This window comes from Festucalex cinctus, chromosome 21, assembly GCF_051991245.1.
Source record: "Festucalex cinctus isolate MCC-2025b chromosome 21, RoL_Fcin_1.0, whole genome shotgun sequence".
In the NCBI taxonomy this organism is placed as follows: domain Eukaryota; kingdom Metazoa; phylum Chordata; class Actinopteri; order Syngnathiformes; family Syngnathidae; genus Festucalex; species Festucalex cinctus.
Window position 1 is genome coordinate 15024679 of NC_135431.1, and position 22375 is coordinate 15047053.

General features: G+C 43.1%; 4 protein-coding genes across 8 annotated transcripts in view; 2 read left to right on the forward strand and 2 right to left on the reverse strand.

Moving 5' to 3' along the window:
* ttbk2b (tau tubulin kinase 2b) overlaps positions 1–3877 on the forward strand; it is an 11004-nt gene extending 7127 nt beyond the window's left edge. For all 3 annotated transcript variants that reach the window (XM_077510993.1, XM_077510992.1, XM_077510994.1), the window contains exons 14-15: positions 799–1451; positions 1520–3877. In XM_077510993.1, coding sequence (XP_077367119.1) covers positions 799–1451; positions 1520–1862 — 996 coding nt within the window. In that variant the 3' untranslated portion in view covers positions 1863–3877. The remainder of the gene's footprint in view (positions 1–798; positions 1452–1519) is intronic.
* On the reverse strand, positions 3714–5005 carry churc1 (churchill domain containing 1). The gene is made up of 4 exons (XM_077511018.1): positions 4842–5005; positions 4576–4711; positions 4304–4374; positions 3714–4075 (listed from the first exon to the last, which is right to left on the reverse strand). The coding sequence occupies exons 1-4, from the start codon at positions 4980–4982 to the stop codon at positions 3983–3985; spliced, it is 441 nt and encodes a 146-aa protein (XP_077367144.1). The 5' UTR covers positions 4983–5005; the 3' UTR covers positions 3714–3982.
* On the forward strand, positions 4643–20618 carry znf106b (zinc finger protein 106b). 3 transcript variants are annotated; one of them, XM_077510987.1, is made up of 21 exons: positions 4643–4748; positions 5958–6067; positions 6156–6217; positions 6345–6548; positions 6625–7596; positions 8742–9105; positions 9187–9247; positions 9458–9612; positions 9696–9756; positions 10990–11692; positions 11770–11822; positions 12098–12258; positions 13579–13713; positions 13791–13907; positions 14023–14214; positions 14336–14398; positions 14805–14924; positions 19591–19662; positions 19740–19811; positions 19880–20026; positions 20100–20618. In XM_077510987.1, exons 2-21 carry the CDS (start codon positions 5960–5962, stop codon positions 20154–20156), a joined length of 3879 nt encoding a protein of 1292 aa, XP_077367113.1. In that variant the 5' UTR covers positions 4643–4748; positions 5958–5959; the 3' UTR covers positions 20157–20618. The 3 variants fall into 3 exon arrangements, with proteins under 3 accessions (XP_077367113.1, XP_077367114.1, XP_077367112.1); XM_077510988.1 differs by having other exon boundaries at positions 4692–4804; XM_077510986.1 differs by lacking the exon at positions 4643–4748 and adding an exon at positions 5153–5299.
* The window catches only part of LOC144010619 (calpain-3-like), a 21265-nt gene continuing 19425 nt past the window's right edge, over positions 20536–22375 (reverse strand). The window contains exons 16-23 of the mRNA XM_077511020.1: positions 22112–22189; positions 21988–22045; positions 21855–21919; positions 21624–21692; positions 21478–21556; positions 21274–21390; positions 21132–21190; positions 20536–20868 (exon numbers count right to left, since the gene is read on the reverse strand). Of these exons, the coding sequence (XP_077367146.1) occupies positions 20842–20868; positions 21132–21190; positions 21274–21390; positions 21478–21556; positions 21624–21692; positions 21855–21919; positions 21988–22045; positions 22112–22189 (552 nt within the window). The 3' untranslated portion in view covers positions 20536–20841. The remainder of the gene's footprint in view (positions 20869–21131; positions 21191–21273; positions 21391–21477; positions 21557–21623; positions 21693–21854; positions 21920–21987; positions 22046–22111; positions 22190–22375) is intronic.

Genomic DNA, 22375 nt, shown 5'->3' on the forward strand with positions numbered 1-22375 from the left:
ATATTTTCCTCCATGCGGCCCCTAAGCTAACGTGAGTTTGACACCCCTGCTCTATCAGAACGAAATGTTGTCAGACTTCCTTGTTTACGCTCACGTGACCATTAGTTTGCAACTGCGGAGTCCAAACCTAGACACGCTTAGGACCGCCCCCTCATTTGAATAACATTTTGTCCTGACAGGGCGTCTGCAGCATGAAATAAATTAATGAGACATGTATTTATTGATTGATATTCGATGGGCTCTTTGCACAGTTCGACTACTTCCTGAACTGAATAACACGTTTTTGTTTCCTGTCTTTCATGAGTGGACAAACTGATTAATCCAGGTGTGCCTGGCCAATGTTGTTGTAGTTACTGAGATCAGGCACACCTGGATTAATCAGCTTGTCCATCATGAAAGACGGGAAATGAAGGACTGGTGTTGAGTTTAGGAAGTACTGGATTTGTGCAAAGAGCCCATTCTATTTACATATTTATTTTTGTATTTCCACATTAATATATATTTTTTAATCTAATTTTTTATTTTTGTATTAATTTTTACTTTGATTTATTTATTTATCGATCTATTTATATTTTGTTGTTTTTATTTCTATGTATAATTTTTTTGTATTTTCAATTTTTAAATTATATTTTGATATCTATTTTTACTTTCACTTTTATTCATTTATTTATTCATTCATATATTTATTTTAAATTTTGGCAGTTTTGGTTCTCCAAAAATCATCATTTACTTGGTACTCTTAGTGATTTATAAATATAATATTTTTATTCCTGTGCCGAATCACTGAGTTCTTTTCAGTCTTCCAGCTGCACGCCGCAGTCTCCTGTGCTCGAAAAGAGTGACACGATACCTCTTGAGGCCCCGTCCAGCAAATCCGATGAGCTCCACGGACAAATCCTAAAGGATATCGGGAAGGCAGATTTAGCCCCATCATCGAGTCCACTAAAAGGTTCAACGACTCCCCTAACAAAAGACCCAGAGACTGATTCTGGTCTGCCCGACTGCTCATCAGACCTGAACCAGCAGCCTCAAGTGATGGGTTCGCTCCTCGCTTCTTTAAAGCCCAAAGACTCCCCCTGCTCGCCAAAACTGAGCCGCATCCCAATACGAAACTCTGGCACCCCTCCGGACTCTCCGAGCAAGAACCTGCAAAGGGACAGGCGAAACCGCTGGAGCAGCCCTGTGCTTGGGTCGCCCACCCACTCGCCTTCTCCGTCGCTTTCCTGCGAAAACCTGCAGGTCACCCTCCCGCGAGAACGCCTCTCCTCGGACCGCGGCTCCAGGTCGGACTGTGGAGGGGAAGACCCTCTTTCTCTGTCCTCTTCGTCGGGTAGTAAAAGTAAGATCCCACGCCCCATGAGCGCCACCTTTGTTCCCGAGCAGCTCAGCGGCAGACTCGTGCCTCACCCGCCACCTGGGAAACCGTCTGCAGGTCCATGCGCCGACCACAGGTATGACACCATTCAACAAGGCTGTTTTATATTTTCCAATGTACTCAGACCGGCTTTTCTCTTTCGAGGCGGCGGCGGTTGCGAGTACGCGCGGACTCCTTGTCCAGTCTGAACCAGCTGGTGCAGGACCGTGGCGACGCGCTCGTCAGCCCACCTCCGCCCCGCCCTTGCGGCTCTTCGGCCCTGCAGCGCTCGCTGAGTTGCTCGCCGTCCCGCCAGGAGCCTCGCGACGGCAGGGCGCCGCCCGCGGGACGCAGCCGCTCCCCGTCTAGCTTCTCCGGGTCATCTACGCCTCCCCCCCGACACGGCCCCTTGCAAGCCAGGTCGTCCGGGCAGAGTCCGTTGGTCCCCCAATCGTCAGGAACTGGTTTGGTCCAGGAGAGTAAAGGCTCAAGGAAACAGAAACGGTGATTAACAGAAAAGACTCTTTTTGGATCGCATGTGTAAATACGGTATGTGCTCAATGGAATGTGTACTGTATGTAAGAAAAAAATTTATTTATTTGCTACATTAGCTTAAATTGATCCATGAGAGTAATGGTGTACGTAGACTTCAGGAATGTTTGAAAATAGTTGCAACCGGGGTGCAAAGTTCGAAGTTAGTGCTCATGTTGCCTTTTTCATGGCTAATGCTCGAATTAATTGGATTTGCTGACATCCGACGCCCATGTCAGTAGGAGTTGGGAATTATTTGGGTAGAGTTCCTCCTGAGTTTTCCCAAAATGGCTGCCTTCCTGTTCAACTCGAGCACTGTTTTTCATGCATGTTATGGCACAGATGACTACCTGCTTTCATGTCCATTGGTGAAACATTTTCTTCTAACTTACCTGGGGCACAACTAACTAACAGACCTTTGCATAACATGCACCAAAAGATGATTTATATATCCAAAGCAAAATTTGAAACAGATATATCCTCACGTGCCAGATTGGCCCATTTGTTTGACACAAAGAAACAAATAAGGCCCAATAATGGGGGTGGGGGTGGTGGAAAAATCTTAGAAATCGCTACATTAAACGCTACTCCAACTTCTCAAATCTGTCCTAGTTACCCACTTCTGTAGAGCCAACCAAATTTTCACTGGGTATAATTTTGTGTACTGGTTGCAACCCTAAAGCCAGCAGCATGTAAGTGTGTTTTGTCTATGTATAGCCTATGTATAAAGGAAAGTCATCCATTTTTAGGTAAGGTGTGCAAGCATACCTATTTAGTAGAAGAAACAGTGAATTTATGTTTGTAAAATGTAAATGCTGGAAAGAAAAAAAAAGTTATACCAATTTGAGAAAAAAAATACACACACACACACACACATATATATATATATATATATATATATATATATATATATATATATATGTGTATATATATATATATATATACATACATACACACACACACACAGTGGAATCTCCAAAGTTGAACCTCGGAAAAGTCAATGTCAGCAAATATTGTGGGAATTAGCTCACTAAGTAGCTATATTTTATTATTGCATTTTCTTTGGCTTTTTTTTTTTTTTTTTTTGTAGCGAGGAAAAGTTCCACAACCTTGTGAAGTGGTTGGGAATTCCCCAAACGTTACTTTTAAAATTTGACTTTCAGATTGTGTTCAGCTCTGAACGTTTCATAGTATTTTAGCTGCTTATTGCAGGAATGCTGAAAGCATTCCCACATATTTAACAGGTAAAACAGCAATATTGTTTTTGCCTCACCAATAACATTGTCATCAATTCTACATCTCCAAATATTTTGCTAAATGTGTTTTAATGTTGCCCTATATGCCATTTCTGCCCAATATGAGACCAAAATAAGAGATGTGTATTGTATAGGTACATTCATTTGCTATAAGATCAGTGAATGTCAGGAATACTGCACTTAATAGTAACCATGAATAGCTCTGCATCAGCATATTAGAATGTATTTATAAGCACACTCATTCATTCTTCAGTGTTGTAAATGTGCATGAGTCATTGTACTTTTTTTTTTTTTATTATTCATTTGTACAGCCAGCATATGTATCTGTATTTTTACCAAGTTTCTTTTGAAAATACATGTCCACAAGTAAAAACAAAATTCAATTTCATTTTTGTTGCATTTAAGTTTTAGAGTAGTGATTGATCACTAAGTTTAGTTAATAAGAGGAAACAAACTCTTAAGAACACTCTTACAATAACGCCAAACTAGCACTTGATTACCAAAAAAATAAAATAAAAATCTGATGGTATTTTACCAATAGACCAAATTGGTTGGTTGGCAAATGAGACATATTTAAACAAGTCAATATATTTTTATTTCATGTAAATTCTTGAATCAATGTTTATTTACAGTGCAGTGATCAAAAGATGTTTATAAACGTGGGTGTACAGTTACATACAGGAATACTCGACTTAAAAATGTATATAAAAAAAAATCTTTATCAGATGATATACAACTTTGAAGTCAACTGCATGTTTGTTTTCAGTTTTATGACATTGTTTATGTCAATCCAGTAAGAGTCTTGTCAATCTGCAGTCTCCTTTATTTGCTGCTATGAGTTCTAGAAGAGAGAGGCTGTCTGGCGGGGGTCATCTGGCAACACACTGATGGAGTCCTCTGCCTTTCCACACAGCATGCAAAGCATTGTATACTCCTAAATGATACAATATGAAAGCACATGAATGACAGTGACCAAAAACAAGCCCAGTACATGACACTAAGTATGATGCTGCAATGTTTACATTACAACACAGTTACATTTCCTTTAAATGGTTCGCATGAGTCAGAGTTGAATTGGAGCTTACAAAATCATTCACACTTGTGGTCAAAGTGTTTGTTGGAAGGGTAAAACTACAATGCACATGAAATGAATCCCACATACCTGATATTCATCAACAACAGAGAAGGTATATTCATGCCTGGCGATAACATGGTCACAGTTTTTACAAACGTCTAGAAGAAAACAATATTTTGGTGAGAGGATTATAAAAGTGGAAATGTTAAAATACATTTTTTTTTTTTTAATTACAAAAACGTTTTATGATTATACATCAGTGTTCATTGCTTTCTGTAATGGTGGGAATAAAGTATCACAGGAAAAACATTAGAAAGAGTGTAAAGGAACAAAGCATTCAATATATGTAAACGATTTACGGTCATAAGTGACAATCTCCTCTCCATCATCATCCTCTGCGTCTTTATTACAGATCATCACGAAGTCCCTGTGATGACATTGGGCACAGCCCCGGTAGTTCATAAGATAGGAGCCATTCTCCAGACAAATGCTTCCCTGAGCAGGGGTTAAATAAAAACAAAAACGCATAAATGTGAGTTATTCTAAACAGCTGAATCAAGATGTGTGCCCATTACTGATCCGAAGTTGGTGCGTTTGTATTTACAAAATTGGAATTTTAACGTACCCGGTCGGGGTATTCTTTTTGCACACAGCCGTTGCACATCTTGTACTTATTAAAAAAAAAAAGAACAAGAAGAAGAATGAGTCGTATTTGAAAAGACTTGCAATTTGCGTCTTCCGTAAACAACGTTGACAACGCCTGCATATAATAGCTACTGGATACATGAAGTGATCATTTTACTTCCGGGTTAAAACTTCCGGAATAACAGTCTTTACTACGAAAACAAAACAAAACCTCGCATTATCTCAGAATTTAAAATGTTGGTTTTTTTTTTTGTTTAAATTTATTTGAATGTGTATTTATTTAAATGTATTTCTATGTGGGTGAAAAAAAATGACCGAGGGTGGGGCGACTAAGTGACGTCAATTATCATGGCGGCCTCTGAGTGATCGCGCTCATGGCCATGTGAACCTTCATATAGAATTTCGGTTGATTGCTTTGATAAAAGATAAAAGATTTCGGTAAGTATAATTGTTTGAGTGCTTACTTTGTTTGCCTGTATTTGCAGCTGTTTAATTTAGGCAAGTGCACTTGGACGGTTGTCGGCTGGTGAGTCTACAGCTGGCGCACTAACACGTTGTTGACGTTTCGTGTTTGTTAAATATTGAATCATAATGAGAATTTGGTTGTCGCAAAGTATCAGTAGAAATTCTCAAAGTGTCACCCCCCTCATTCAGTCAGTTAATCAGTCAGTCAGGAATTTATAGCTACTGAGTTAGGATTACAGGCCTCGACGCGCGCTGGACGTGTTTAATTCAAATGAATTACAAGGGTGACATGATTTACAATATAAATTATATTTGTTTCATGGACTTGTATGCTGTCACCCCCAAGAATCTATTCTCGTTGTCAGTCAAGTCTACTAAAAACATCTGTCGTGCATGCCTAAATTGGCCTCACAGTGCCAACTAGCAACTTTGTCCATCTGCTGCTGTTTGGTTTGTCAGAACTAAAGATGATACAGGCAGGTTTGACTCGCAAAGCATTGTCGTAGCAATCAGCACACAATACATTTAATAATCAGCATCAATACCAAAGTGAATAGGGTGTATTACTGTGCATGTTTTTGGTACCAAATGCATAGCCCTCCACTGCTTAATTTCATGGATTCTTTTGCAGACATGGCAACATTTGGATATTATCATGCGATGGGCAATCGGTCCCAGGCAAAGAAAAAGAAGCCTAAAAGTTATTACTGCATTTTGTGTCGAGAGATGCAAATGAAAGCTGTAAGTGTCAATTTTAATCAATTATAGGTTACTTTTTTGTTTTGTTGTTAAATGTAGTTGGCAAATGATGTGTATGTGTCACTTGTAGATAATGCACCAGCATATGCATAGTCTGGGGCACCACAGAGAGCTGGAATCATTGCTGGGCGAGTGAGTAATATTTAGTTGTAATTTAGCACGTCTGCCTCTGTACTTTGGAGTTAGTATAGAGATTAAAGTTTAATAAATCTTATGTCTTATGGATTGTTGAATCTTGCATCTTTTTTTTCCCCCACAGTGGTCATTATCACGATTGCCAGGCGTGTCAGATCTCCTCCATGGGTATTAACCAGTACGCTCAACACATCACCACCATTCAACATCAAACCAATTTAAAGAACCTGAGTCAGAGTAAAGTAAAACCCATATCGCTTCACAACACTCTCAGCCAAGACATGATCAAGGGTCTCCTTAAGAGAAACAAGGAGCTGAAGAAGGAGAAGTATGAATTTAACTGTTTGACATTTTTTGTTTTGATTTAAGTACACTTGAGTTCATGTGCCTGTTTTACTTGACAGGAAAAAAGATGCACAAAAGCTGAAAAAGAAACGGAGACTACTTGCAGTCAAGAAACAGGGGAGAGAGGAGAAAGCAAATGAAACGCGGGCTAGACAGAAAGCGGCTCGAGAGAAAGAGGCTGGCCAGAACCAGGCTGGGCAACAGGCACCTACTGGACTACAACAGATGATGCGTCATGTTGCTGGTCCGAATACATCCAAACAGCAGGTGCTGGGGCCTCAGCAAAAAAGCAACCACACTGCTGTCTTCCTAAACAAGGATCACAATCAGCTTGCGGATCCGCACTTAACTGCTAAAAACAACGTATCCCAACACAACAGTCAAACACGCGACGCCCCGCAGCAGTCCCAGTGGTCCTCGGTGGACCATTTTAGCAATTACAAGTACCAGAGTGAGGAGCTGGCCGACTTCACAAGTGATCAGCTCCCGACTCACGGAAGCGTCATCTTCACCCAGGATGAGCGTCGTGCGCAGTCTGACCCAAAGCAAAGCGTGATTGCCTCAAATGCGCAGCCGAAGCCTGCTCCCGTCCAAGATATGGACGTCAGCAGCATGCTTCGGGAAATTAGACGAGCGCTGGGTATGCGCGAGCCTTGCAGGGCGGATCGGGAAGCCCGGAAGCAAAGCGCGGAGTCGGCGCCGCCGCCGTCTGAGCCGCCGGAGACCCTCGAAAAGAACGCTCCGGCTGGTGGCGACAAATCTGGCAATAGCGTCACATATGAACATAACGCACCCAGGCCCTCGACCAGCATCCAATCCGGTCAGCAGCTCGGCGCCAAAACAAAAGTTCGGATCGCTCACAAAGCAGCGGCCGCTCAAAAGTCAGGGCAGGAAGGTGTGGAAAAGGAATGCCCAAAGTTGAGCCCGAAGATGACTCCGAAGACTCCTGCTTCAATCGAGCCCAAGTCTAAGAAAAACTGGAGGGTGATGTTCAATGAGAGCAAGCAGAAGAGGAAAGAAGGAATGCCCAGGTGAGAGCGTTATCATCAATGCTTTTTATTTTGTCATATTCTGGGTTAATAAATTTTACAACTTTCATGTGACCTATAACTTGTACAACAGAGAGGTGGTTAACAATGACAAGTTTGCTCATTCACTCCCAGCCATTTTCACGGAAGCAACCTTCACTACCGGCTGTTTTACTGGATTTTGACTGATTTTGCGAGATCCGCAGAATGTTCTGTTCTATTGCTATAAAACATGGAACTATAGAAAAAAAAGATTAGTCTCTTCTTTCATCAGGAAAAAAAAATATATTTGTATCTGTTTCAGTTTTGCAACAATTAGCATTAGAATATAGCTACGTTTCATCAATATTCAGATTCCTGGTGAAAACATTGGCAAAAAGAGCTTGTTGCAACATGGCCCTGGCTGATCTCTTGTACTTTGCTGCCACCTGCTGGCCGTTTTTTGTAATAACTGCAATTTCTTTCAGCCATCTCTTCATGTCAAATGTATAAAAACATTTTCGGGAGTGCAGTACAAAGTATTAAAAAACATATTTATACGTTTTTGGGTGTTAATGAGTTAAGTAACCAATTACATGCAAACTCATGATAAATGGGAGTCAGCGCTCACTTGCCATTTAAAGGCTGTCTAATTAATGCCAAATAAATTTCAAATGTTCTTGTGGGCTTTTCCTGACATTTTTATGCTTCCTGTCAGATTGCTAGAAGATTTTGTGCTAACATTGAAAGGTATCCGGGTGGACAATTAATCAAATTCAGTACATGAAGCTCCCTTTTTTTTTATTTAATCACTATAAGAATACGAAGTACGAAATAAACACCAATTACTGGTTAATAAACAGTAATCAGGGAAAATGCTTTTTGTAATACATTTTAATGCAAAATTAAAATGAATCCGATTAGTCTAAAAATATTCGATAGGTAGCAGAATGTGGTGCAATGGAATAAATATAAAATGACCTGGAATGAGGAAAATATGTTGAAGTTGGACTCGATTGAATTCGTTGAGAAATGTAGAAGTAGTTAGAGGAAAAAAAACATGGAATATCTAATTGAAGAACAAAAACTGTCTTCCGTGGATTCCTTTGAAAGCTTTAAAGGTCGAGGTATTTTCCTAAACCATCATCCTATGTTGTCTTTGCCCTCAGGTTTGGAATTGACTTGGCGACCGCTCTAAATAACAAAACCACATTTGACCTGGGAGTCGATGAGGACCTGATGCTCTCAGAAGGCTTCCACTGGGAGTCGCTCTCCAACGCACACGTGGCCCCTCCTCCTTTCCTTCCATCCCCTCCTCCATCTTGCATCCCGTCCGCACCTCGTCCGCCCGGCAACGGCACGACAGCGAGCGCGTCTTCCGGAGAGAGCCCGTCGACGTCACGAGTGCCTGATCAGGGAGCCTCTTTGCAACCAGGGAAAGTCTGTGGTCCCTCAGTGGCGTCAACATCGGGAAAGGCGGAACCTGAGAGTGAGAATAGTAGCGCCAACAAGAGGAAACACCAACAACTACAAGTGAGTTGATTTTTAGAGTGGTGAACCTCAGTTTTGGAGGGTACACTGTGCATTGAAGACAATTTCTGTTTGTTCCTGCAGGAAAATGACGTCCCTGATATGGAGGCTGTTGTCAAAAGGAGAAAAATTAAGTTCACCACTGGTAATCCTTATCTTTCATGCACTACAACAGTGGTTCTTAAAGTGGTTGGAGGTATTGAACTCCACCAGTTTCCTATGCACCGAACTCTTCCTGATTGAAATTTGAAGTGAAATTTGAAGTGAAGAACCACTACACTACACTACAACTACTAGTAATCCCATAGCTCCCATGCTAAAATGCTAATGCTAAAACTTCCCTTTCCCTCTATAGACCAGGACCCAATGGACAAGCTTTTGACGGTGTCACTCAGGGAAGAAGAGCTGAGTCAATCGCTGCAGAATGTGGATAAGTCTCTGGTCCTCGCCCGCAATGCCTTACAGGCAGCCTACACCGAAGTACAAAGACTGTTGTTGTTAAGGCGGCAGGTACCACCAGCAACAATGAAACGTGACTGTTGACTTAAGAACGCCGTGAGAGGAAAGTTTGCAATGCCTTTATTTCGTTTTAGTGCACTGCGGAGGTGGACAGTCTGAGAGCCCAGCGTATTGAGATACTACAGAGCATGCAAGGTACAGTACTTATTCAATAAACCTATTAGGCATGGTTTTTACACTTTAATTCTGTATTGTCAAACTTGTTGGTACCACACTGGTAATGAAAGAAAAACCCACAATGGACACATAAATAATTTCAATCTGACAAAATTATTAATAAATACAAAAATAATGAAAACTGAATAATCAAAATCAGATATTGTTTTGAACTGTGGTTCAACAGAATCAGCCGATTTGAAGATTGACAAGTCGTCACTGTGTTGTTTGGTGATGTGGTGTGTATCAAACTAAACATGGGCCAGAGTAGGGAGTAGAGCATTTTGACAAATATCGGGATCGACCTTTTGGAAAAAAAAAATAAAAATCTGATGGCCGATGATAGATACATTTGAAATTTCAACAAAATATGAATTCACATTTACAGTTGCTGCTGTCCCCTGGAATGCTGTGCACCTTTTCTTTGTTCAAAGATGTGTGGTGTCTCTAGGATTATTATTTTTTTTTAATAAACCAGTGTATTTATATTATATATTAAGCATTTTACAAATCCGAAAAGTTGTTCAGTAGACATAGGCTTAAATTTTTTTTATTTTATTTTGATGCCAATATTTTCCCATTTACTGTAAATGAATATTAGCTCCGAATATTGGCCACCGGCCTCCATGTTTACGAATAATTGGTCTAGGAATCGGCCTTGCAAAAACACTTATCAATCTATTTCTAGATCAGAGTAATATAGTACTCAACTGTTGTCACCCTGGGACCTGGATTGATTTTTAGAAGTGAACATGTAACAAAATATTTACTTGATTAATTTAACACTTGATGGCTGGGCTGGCAATCCCAACAATTAATAAACAAACATGAAAAAAAAATGCTTGAATTTGTAAACACAGCATTGATAAAGTTGGTGTTGTAATTTGCACTGTATTGATATTAAATATTGTTCCTTACCAACTTAAATACAACGCTAATTTATTTAGCTAAAAAAGTGCTGTTTCATTATGCAGTCATGGACTAGAATGGTATGGACACATAGTCTTGTTTTTGGAAAAAAACAAAACAAAAGAATCTTTTATTCTTGAGTAGAAATAATGATGCAAGGCTCCTGTGGTTTCAGGTAGAGTTAATGTATTGCATATTAAACTGTTTACAACTTTTAAGGTTGGTTGACAGTCAAGAAAAAAACAAAAAAAAACCCTATTGAGCATATTGACCATATTTGGGCCTTGTTCTGATCTTTCCCAGAAGTGTATGCCGGAAAGTCTAATGTGGAGCAGGATCCAACGACGTCAACAGCAGCATCTGCAGATGTCATTGAGCCGAGTCCTTCCTCCAGGTCTTCCCCGAAAGTTCTTGTCCCCCCGACCAACATCCACCAAAGTCCCGAGCCGACGCCTTCCACCAGCCAGCCTCACCCGACCTTGCTGGCTACAAGCCCCACGATAATGATGATCAAAAAAGAAGCCGCGATCCTGCCACCCTCCAGTGAGCTGAGTCCACAAGTCCGAACGGTCCCCTCGCCTCTCCCACCTCCCACAGCAGCAGAGGATCCAAAACCATCCAATCCAGCCAGTTCACTCAGTGCACAGCAGGAGCAAGAAAATAAAGTCTGCATGAAAAAGCAAATTGAGAGCTTTTCCAAAAAGAACATTGTCAGCATGGATACAAAGGTTGAGAAAGTTGAAGAAGATCTCGCGATGGAAACTGTTACAGGAAATGATGTGAAACCTCTCTTTGGAGGAGATCTAAACACATCTGCTGAAACAGATGTCAAAGTTGATGAGAACGCTGACTTGGTGGAGGTGGTGGAGCCCAAATCGGTGGTGATCAACATTGATGAGTCCGAAAATGAGGATTCTCCTGATACGCCTTCCAAGGAGCCAGGTCCACAAGAGGTCCCTTCCAACACTTCAAGTGCGCAGACTAGTCAGCAGAACCCTTTGAAAATGTGAGCTTGCGGTTTTCAAATGGATATATTAATGCCGAAATATTCCGTTTTGAAATGTGTCCTCTTTCTTTGCTTAGAAAAACTGCGCCAATCAGTGTTGAATTTGAAAGTGAAGCCACTTCTCCACAAGGTGGGTAGCATGTTTCTTTCTTGTGTAAAATATTTGAAGTTAGTTTAGCTTAATGTCTTTTTTTTTAATTTTTTTAAACCGTTATGGTTGTCTGATACCACTTTTTTTTTATTTTATTTTATTGTACATTTTTATTTTCAATTTTAGTTAATTTTCATTGACGATAATAATACCAATGGGGGTCCACTATGAATTACTATGGGGCCCTACACTAAAAAATTGTCTTTCCAATCCTAATGGTTTATTTTGTTAACAGCGTTTTAATTTTATTTCAGAGGCTGTTAAGGTTGTTGGAGACAAGAAAAAGGAGGAAGAGGAGGAGCCAGCTTTGGGAGCCTTCTTGGGCCACACGGGCCCCGTTCACGACCTGCAAGTCCACGAAGGCTCCTTGTACACATGCTCAGGCGACAACACGGCGCGGGCTTACAGTCTGGTGGTATGAATGGATGGATAGATGGATATTTGATCTATTATATGATAGATATTAAATTGTCACAGCAGCTATTTTCACACTTGAATATTTATAATATTGTGTTTTTACCCAGCTCAGAGGCGGCCATTTTGTCTTGTACTGCCACTTATGACGTCACCTGATAATGACATCACAGTTGCTCAGAGCTTTGGTAACGACCAATCACAGCACAGCTTGCCAATGTCACATGACCAAACTCAGACAGCAGGTGAGCCAAGATTGGTCGTTAGCTGTTCCGTGAGCAACTGTGATGTCATTTTCGGTCGACAGCAAGTGGCAAAATGGCCGCCTCCCTGAGATGGATTAAAAACGGGTAACTTAATTCATATTCCACAAATGTAGAATACCGTTTTTAGAGTAGTGGAGATGCATAGAATGTATTGTAAAGAACATTTTTGGGTTGACTTCACCTTTTAACTCTTGCTGCCACACAAAAAAACAAACAAAAACCCCACCGTGTCAGCCGATTTTGAACATTTTAAGTAATCTTTCATAGCAAACAAAATATTGTTCTTTTACTACATATACAGCGTGGGTACCACATGAAAGATCACATTCCATTCTTTCAATAGAAAAAAAAAAAAAGTATGTTTCTACCTTATTCCGTTCTTTAGTAATCACCATTTGAAAATAGGTCAATTGAGTGACAAGCAAAAATTGCAAAAAAAATTGCAAAAAAAAGCAAAACATTTTATCCACAACAGTAACTTTGACACTAATATTTTTTGTTTAGTGGTGCTCTGTGAATTAGGTTTAATGTGGCAAAGGCTTTGATCATTCACGTCAACCTTCAAAACGTTCAATTTCCTCAGGTTCTGTCATACTTCATTGTAATTTCATACACTGGCAGCCCATTGAAAAGAGATACAATGCTGCCATCTGCTGGCCATAGTTAGTAGGTGTTTTTTTATTTATTTATTTCACAACCCTATTGAACAGGCAGCGTGCCAGAAGAGTACTGATAAAAAATAAATAAATAAATACTTGTTGACATCACTTTACGTATATGGCAGCATATGTAGTGATTTTAGCAATCGCTATTCAACGTTTTTGGTGGTCAAAGAGTTAAACAAGAAAAAAATGAATGTTTAGATGTGGCATGTTTGCTTATGGTAATAAATGTATCTTCCATAGTGGGAAGTGTAAAATGACTAATAGTTATATTGCATATTTAAACTTAAAGTAATGACAATGTAAATGTACTGCTAATATACTGTATTTGCATATTCTATCATCACTTTTCTCCACTGATCATCTGAAATGATTCCAATTCCCCTCCGACAGACCCGCGAATGCCAAGGAGTGTTTGAGGGCCACACAAACAAAATCAACAGTCTGCTGGTCTCCTCCTGCCCAAACATGCCAGCCAGACTTTACACCGGCTCCAGTGACCAGACTGTTCGCGTCTATAGCATCAAGGTACAAAACATCAGGAGATGCAAATCAACATCTATTTCAAAATGCTGTTTGTTTTTTTTTCTCGCTCTTGCCGCCAGTCTAAAAAGTGTGTGGAGACCATCTCACTTCATGACCGAGTGCTGTGTTTACACATTGCGTGGAACAATTTGTATGTTGGCCTTGCCAGTGGGTCAGTGGCCACCTATGATGTAAAGGTAAACTATCATAAACAAGCCTTTCGAATTATGAGTTAAGTGCAGAATGACAATACATGTATATCTCAATTTTACAGCATATTTTTTTGAACAATATCAACCTTCTTGATGCTAGACTTTAAAGCCACTGGACATGTTTGAGTGCCACGGCCCCCGCGGGGTAAGCTGCCTTGGCACGTCGCAGGAAGGAGCCCGTCGTGTGCTGCTGGTCGGCTCCTACGACAGCACCATCAGCGTGCGGGACGCCAAGAACGGTTTGCTGCTGCGCTCGCTGGAAGGCCACACCAAGACTGTGCTCTGTATGAAGGTGAGGGGACAGATCGCTGAGAATGATCCATGCATCCATTTTTTTTTTTATGCCGCTTGGGCTTATTAAAGGTCACTTTGGGCAAGAGGACTTGAGTTTATTTGTGTTTGGATTCTACCAGGTGGTGAAGGAAATGGTGTTCAGCGGCTCCAGTGACACGTCGATTCATGCTCACAACATCCATGTAAGTGGAGCTGATTTAAAAAAAAAAAAAAAAAAAAAAAAAATCATTATTTTTCTTATTATTAACTCATTTGTTCCCAAAAACGTAAAAATACGTTCTATTTTAAATGTTTTAAATGTCCCAAAGACGTATTTATATGTTCTTTATATATATATATATATATATATATTTTTTTTTTTATGCTAGAGTGTACAGAAGGCTTTGTTGCAGCCTCTGAACTGAATAGAATGGTTGAAGCAACGGTAGTTATTACAAAAACGGCCAGCAGGTGGCAGCAGAGTATAAGAGATCAACCAGGGCCATGTTAAAACAAGCTCATTTCTCCACAGTTCTAAACAGATTTGCGAATAATGATGAAACTTAGCTATATTATAAGGCTGTCCTGTTCCTCTTTTCTGTCCTTTAGACGGGTCAGTTGATGCAGATCTTCAAGGGTCACGGTCACGCCGTCACCTCAATCGTCATCTTGGGGAACGTGATGGTGACCGGCTGCCTGGACAAGCTGGTTCGAGTTTACGAACTCAGGGTAGGTTTCATTTATTCTTAGTATTTGTTTCCCTCTGCAATAGAGATGTCTTGCATGCGTCTTATGCACAGCCAAGTTAATTTCTTTCCTCTTTTAGCCATGTAGTTTACTTTGACATAATTTTCATATATAGCTGAATATTGATTTTGTGGTAAGGTGAGAACTGTGCTAGAGCTTCTTCCATCCATCCATTTTCTTGACCGCTTATTCCTCACAAGGGTCGCGGGGGCTGCTGGCGCCTATCTCAGCTGGCTCTGGGCAGTAGGCGGGGGGACACCCTGGACCGGTTGCCAACCAATCGCAGCTAGAGCTTCTTGTTAACGTAAAAGTGGAAAAAATATTAACCTAATGGAAATATTGCTGCATCGTTTAGTCATTGATACAGCAATTTCACAATAATTAATACAATTGAGTTAAAATTAAAAAATATGTAGTGTGCTGTAAAAACTAGTGCGATACCGAGGTGTTGGCTATTTTTCTGCCACTAGATGGCATAATTACATTTGTAAGACGGTGATAGCTCTGTACGTTTTTCTTTTCATATTAAGAGCTATCTAATCTTTAACATGAAGTAACATGAAATACTGCACATTTTTAAAATTGTAAAATACAACTTGATGCCAGTCTCCACAAATATATGTGTTACTATTAAATTTATTACTGCTAAAATTTGACGTGGATGTATCTGCTGCATTGCGCCTGGAATTCCCCCAGTACAGACTTTCCAAGTAAGGGGCGGTCATTAATCGCAACATTAAAAAAAAAAAAAAATTGTGGCCTGAAAGAAACTTTAAATTTACTCAAAAGTAATGCAGTAAACATTTCCTCGATCAAAAATGTAAAAAAAAAACAAACAAAAAAAAACAATAATAATTTTACCAATAAAATAATAATAAAAAATCCTAATGGAATATTGTCACAACATTTTACCTTATTACATTATCAGATTGTATCCCAGAAACCTTTGCAACAGAGCAGTTCTAATCAAGTGGGCGGAGCTTCATTTGATGAACTTTCTGCAGAGTTAGTCCATCCATCCATCCATCCATCCATCTTCTTCCGCTTATCCGGGGTCGGGTCGCGGGGGCAGCAGCTTCAGGAGGGAAACCCAGACTTCCCTCTCCCCAGCCACTTCAACCAGCTCCTCCGGCGGGATCCCAAGGCGTTCCCAGGCCAGCCGAGAGACATAGTCTCTCCAGCGTGTCCTGGGTAGTCCCCGGGGCCTCCCGCCAGAGGGACATGCCCGGAACACCTCCCCAGGGAGGCGTCCAGGAGGCATCCGAACCAGATGCCCGAGCCACCTCAGCTGGCTCCGCTCAACGCGGAGGAGCAGCGGCTCGACTCTGAGTCCCTCCCGGATGACCGAGCTTCTCACCCTATCTCTAAGGGAGAGCCCGGACACCCTGCGGAGGAAACTCATTTCGGCCGCTTGTATCCGGGATCTCGTTCTTTCGGTCACGACCCACAGCTCGTGACCATAGGTGAGGGTTGGAACGTAGATCGACCGGTAAATTGAGAGCTTTGCCTTTTGGCTCAGCTCTTTCTTCACCACGACGGACCGATACAGAGTCCGCATCACTGCAGACGCTGCACCGATCCGCCTGTCGATCTCCCGCTCCATCCTACCCTCACTCGTGAACAAGACCCCAAGATACTTGAACTCCTCCACTTGGGGCAGGATCTCATCCCCGACCTGAAGACGACACTCCACCCTTTTCCGACTGAGGACCATGGTCTCGGATTTGGAGGTGCTGATCCTCATCCCAGCCGCTTCACACTCGGCTGCGAACCGCTCCAGTGAGAGCTGGAGGCCCCGGCTTGATGAAGCCAACAGCACCACATCATCTGCAAAGAGCAGAGATGCAATGCTGAGGCCACCAAACCGGAACCCCTCCACGCCTTGGCTGCGCCTAGAAATTCTGTCTTTAAAAGTTATGAACAGAATCGGAGACAAAGGGCAACCTTGGCGGAGTCCAACCCTCACCGGAAACGAATCCGACGAATCCGGCAATGCGGACCAAACTCTGGCGACGGTCGTACAGGGACCGAACAGCCCGTATCAAGGGGCCCGGCACCCCGTATTCCCGAAGCACCCCCCACAGAACTCCCCGAGGGACACGGTCGAACGCCTTCTCCAAATCCACAAAACACATGTGAACTGGATGAGCGAACTCCCACGCACCCTCGAGGATCCTGCGGAGAGTATAGAGCTGGTCCACTGTTCCACGGCCAGGACGAAAACCACACTGCTCCTCCTGAATCCGAGATTCGACCTCCCGACGGACCCTCCTCTCCAGCATCCCTGAATAGACCTTACCAGGGAGGCTGAGGAGTGTGATCCCTCTGTAGTTGGAACACACCCTCCCGTCCCCCTTCTTAAAAAGGGGGACCACCACCCCGGTCTGCCAATCCAGAGGCACTGTCCCCGATGTCCACGCGATGTTGTAGAGGCGTGTCAACCACGACAGCCCCACAACATCCAGAGTCTTTAGGAACTCCGGGCGGATCTCATCCACCCCCGGGGCCCTGCCACCGAGGAGCTTTCCAACCACCTCAGTGACTTCGACCCCAGAGATAGGAGAGCCCACCCCAGAGTACCCAGACTCTGCTTCCTCAAAAGGAGACGTGTTGGTGGAATTGAGGAGGTCTTCGAAGTATTCCCCCCACCGCTTCACGACGTCCCGAGTCGAGGTCAGCAGCACCCCATCGCCACTATACACAGTATTAATGGTGCACTGCTTTCCCCTCCCGAGACGCCGGATGGTGGACCAGAATTTCCTTGAAGCCGTCCGGAAGTCGTTTTCCATGGCCTCACCGAACTCCTCCCATGTCCGAGTTTTTGCCTCAGCAACCGCCGAAGCCGCGTTCCGCTTGGCCATCCGGTACCTGTCAGCTGCCTCCGGAGTCCGACAGGCCAAAAAGGCCCGATAGGACTCCTTCTTCAGCTTGACGGGATCCCTTCGAAGATTGCCGCCGCGACAGGCACCGACCACCTTATGGCCACAGCTCCGATCGGCCGCCTCAACAATGGAGGCGCGGAACATGGCCCATTCGGACTCAATGTCCCCCGCCTCCCCCGAGACAATGGAAAAGCTCTGCCGGAGGTGGGCATTGAAACTCTTTCTGACAGGGGATTCCGCCAGACGTTCCCAGCAAACCCTCACAATACGTTTGGGTCTTCCTGGTCGGACCGGCATCTTCCCCCACCATCGGAGCCAACACACCACCAGGTGGTGATCAGTTGATAGCTCCGCCCCTCTCTTCACCCGAGTGTCCAAAACATGCGGCCGCAAATCCGATGACACGACTACAAAGTCGATCATCGAACCGCGGCCTAGGGTGTCCTGGTGCCAAGTGCACATATGGACACCCTTATGCTTGAACATGGTGTTCGTTATGGACAAACCGTGACGAGCACAGAAGTCCAATAACAGAACACCGCTCGGGTTCCGATCAGGGGGGCCGTTCCTCCCAATCACGCCCCTCCAGGTCTCACTGTCATTCCCCACGTGAGTGTTGAAGTCCCCCAGCAGGACGAGGGAGTCCCCAGAGGGAGCGCTCTCCAGCACACCCTCCAAGGACTCCAAAAAGGGTGGGTACTCTGAGCTGCTGTTTGGTGCATATGCACAAACAACAGTCAGGACCCGTCCCCCCACCCGAAGGCGGAGGGAGGCTACCCTCTCGTCCACCGGGGTAAACCCCAACGTACAGGCGCTGAGCCGGGAGGCAATAAGTATGCCCACACCTGCTCTGCGCCTCACACCGTGGGCAACTCCAGAGTGGAAGAGAGTCCAACCCCTCTCAAGAGGACTGGTACCAGAGCCCAAGCTGTGTGTGGAGGCGAGTCCGACTATGTCTAGTCGGAACTTCAAAAAATCAATTAAATCAAAACTTCTCGGCCTCGCACACCAGCTCGGGCTCCTTCCCTGCCAGAGAGGTGACATTCCATGTCCCAAGAGCCAGCTTCTGTAGCCGGGGGTCGGTCCGCCAAGGTCTCCTCCCTTGGCTGCCACCCAGCCTGCACTGCACCCGACCCCTTTGGCCCCTCCCACCGGTGGTGAGCCCGTGGGAAGGGGGACCCACGTTGCCTCTTCGGGCTGTGCCCGGCCGGGCCTGCACCCATGGGGCCCGGCCGGGCACAGCCACCAGGCGCTCGCCAGCGAGCCCCGCCTCCAGGCCTGGCTCCAGAGGGGGGCCCCGGTGACCCGCGTCCGGGCAAGGGAAACCATGATCCATTTTTGGTCATCATCATCAGGGGTCTTCTGAGCCGTGCTTAGTCTGGCCCCTCACCTAGGACCCGTTTGCCATGGGTGACCCTGCCAGGGGCATAAAGCCCCAGACAACATAGCTCCTAGGATCATTGGGACACGCAAACCCCTCCACCACGTTAAGGTGCCGGCTCACGGAGGGGGTTTAACACCAAATAAATTATTTCTATCAAATAACTCCAACAATGACCTCCACTTAAATCAGACAATGTTAAAAATACACTTTGGCTTGTTGAAATCAACTCTGAAACATTTAATACCAAACTTTTAATGCTATCATTTTTTGTGTACTTATTTAACAGTGTTATATTTTTGGAGTTGAAAATGACCGTAAACTGTACATCACAAGGTGGTGTCAATGCATCTTACCTGTCAATTCTGTTCATGTTGCTATGTAGACCCACGACCGCTTGCAGGTGTACGGCGGTCACAGTGACATGGTGATGTGCATGGCCGTCCACAAGAGCGTGGTAGGTGGACCTTAAAAATGGCCGACTGCCATGGGTTCGCCATCGTTTGGCTTCATCGTCTCGCTCGTTTCATACAGATCTACACGGGTTGTTACGATGGAAGCGTTCAAGCTGTGAAACTCAACCTGATGAAGAATTACCGCTGTTGGGTAAGAAAGAACCACCTTTACGATCTGGAATGGTGATTTTTATCGATTATTTTTTGTGTACATGCCAGTGGCAAAATTGCTGTCTGATTTTCGGCATGACTGAGCACCTGGTCCAGCACCTCGTTCGAGATCACACCAATTCCAACCTGGAGACGGTCACTTGTCGTTGGAAAGGATGCAGAGCGTTTTTCGCCACGCAGCAGGCAGTCAAGGAGGTAAATTAACATCCCAGTGGTAACGATCATCATGTAATTAATCAATCCATGTTACGTGTTGTCATATCTGCAGGAGTTTCCTGATCATGCGCAGACTCACGTGGACGTGGAAAATAAGGTGGAGTCATGAGGAAAGGTGCGCCGATGCTGTTTTTTTTTTCGTCTCATTTTTCTATTTCCAAACGTTTCACATGAGTCAATGATGACACAATGAAATGTTTTTTTTTGTTGTTTGCGTCTTCTGTTATTTAGGTAAATCCGTAGGGTCTTTTTTTTAATTATTATTATTAATCATCTCGATTACCAGAAAGTGTTCAAATAATAGTGTATTGCCACGAGTGTGAAATTAACATGTACAGGAGAGCTCATTTTTAGAAATAAAAACCAAACTAAAAATTAAATGGTTTTAGTACATCATTGTTCAACAGCAAAATGAAAAATATGTCGATATCTATCAATCAATCTCGGATGAGCGGGAAGCTCGTTTGGTGACACAGGATAGTGAGACACACCTTTAATCAAGGCACAATTTTTATTAATTGGAAACTGTCTATAAGTACAGTATATGTTAATAAAGCGGACTATATGGAAACTGTGCAAAGAATTCTGATTGGTCTACAAAGAAAACAAATTGTCTTTTCCCTCACAAGGGTCGCGGGGGGTGCTGGAGCCTATCTCAGCTGGCTTTGGGCAGTAGGCGGGGGACACCCTGAACTGGTTGCCAGCCAATCGCAGGGCATGAAGCATATTTAATTGTAATGAGTCCATTGTCCATTAAGACTTGCTTGTAGATGCTAATTCTTGCGTGGAGATATTTAAGAATACATGGTCAGCTGAAGCCACTAAATGGAAAGAAGGGAAAAAGATTGTTTTCCAGGTATGTGTATGCATATATACATTATTGCTGCTATGTGAAAAACAATGTCCATTTTTTTATATTTTTAAGTTTTTGTGATGTCTGCATTCAGTTTCATTCTAAAAATGTAAAAAGTGACAAAAATGGACGTGTTTTTCACATAGCAGTGATGATATATTCTAATATATATTAAAGCGAATTTACAGTATATGTTTTGAAAATACAGGTACTAAATTTTCTACGGCTCACCTCCAGCACATTGAGTTTGATGAGTCCATCTCCATCCTTGTCGAAAGCATTGAAAGCCCCTATAGGAAACACGGAATATACGTTTTCAAATATATATGTCCACATGCCGATTGTTTGACAAAATCCTGCAATGTTGACATACTGAACATGCCCTCCAGTCTGACAAAACAGCAAATGTAGCTGTCAAAGTCGATGTTGAGACGCTTGTCTGCGTAGCGCATGGCAATGATGTCATACAGCTGTTTGTTGAGGTGGAGGCCTGAACACGGAGATCAGATGAACAAAAAAGAAACAAATTGATGTAGACTATATAATACAACACGATTATTTTTATGATGCCTCTCACCTGCGTCGTTAACAGCGTTCCTCATTTCAAAACTGCTAATGGAGCCAGTTTGTTCTTTGTCGTAACGTTTGAAGATCACCTGAAAACACAAATGAGATTAAAATCAGATTTTCAAAGATGCATATTGATGATGAAAATAAACTTACGTGCCACTGCTTAATCTTTCTCCACAAGTGTTTAAACTCCTGGAGATTTAGTTTCCCTGTTCCATCTGTCTGGAATTTGGCTCAGTTATGGAAAAACACAAAGTAATATTCCACCATAATTACTAGACAGAGATGTGTAAAAAAAAATTATATCTACTTTACCCGACCCGTCTTATTATCAAACTTGCTCCTCCATAACCACGCTTAACACCAGCATAGTGTTAAGGATACATCCATCAGGGCAATCATACTGCGACACGTCTCCAGACTAAAACCTTCCATCGTCCTTTCGTGCACTACGGAAAAGAAGCACAGCTTGAACGGGGTCCCGAACACAGGAGAGTGTTTACGTAAGCCGACTCACATTTGGAGACCACGTTCTTCATTATGGTCTGGAGATCGTTGGCACAGATCTGCATATCCTGACAGGGCCGATGAGTGGTACGTTAACATAATAGTTGAGGTTGAAATCAAGTCGGCTTGGTTACCTCGCCGGCTATTTGTTTGTAGATGACGCGGAATTGTTTCTCCTCTTCAGTCTCTTCTTCTGGCTGGAGGAGTTTTTTCTGCTCAACATAAGAAAATACCATATGAACATCACCCATTTGTTGGAGTGCATATGGGGAAAAATAAAACAGGGGTTGGAGTCACTTGAGATCAGCTGCCAGAGAGGTCAATTCTTTGATTCCCAGTGATGTTATTTGATCTTACATTTTGCAAGCCAGGATAGAGTTGCGGCATGGAAAATATTA

Bases quoted from the DNA above. Each gene is read 5' to 3' on its own strand.
- churc1 (XM_077511018.1), bottom strand. From the start codon at position 4,982: ATGCAGGCGTTGTCAACGTTGTTTACGGAAGACGCAAATTGCAAGTCT. The intron at 4,375-4,575 runs GTAAATCGTTTA...GTTTTCTTCTAG, and splicing joins GGAGATTGTCACTTATGACC to ACGTTTGTAAAAACTGTGAC. The intron at 4,076-4,303 runs GTATGTGGGATT...TGTATCATTTAG, and splicing joins CTGTTGTTGATGAATATCAG to GAGTATACAATGCTTTGCAT.
- znf106b (XM_077510987.1), top strand. From the start codon at position 5,960: ATGGCAACATTTGGATATTATCATGCGATGGGCAATCGGTCCCAGGCA. The intron at 9,613-9,695 runs GTACCACCAGCA...ATTTCGTTTTAG, and splicing joins TGTTGTTGTTAAGGCGGCAG to TGCACTGCGGAGGTGGACAG. The intron at 19,663-19,739 runs GTAGGTGGACCT...CGTTTCATACAG, and splicing joins TGGCCGTCCACAAGAGCGTG to ATCTACACGGGTTGTTACGA.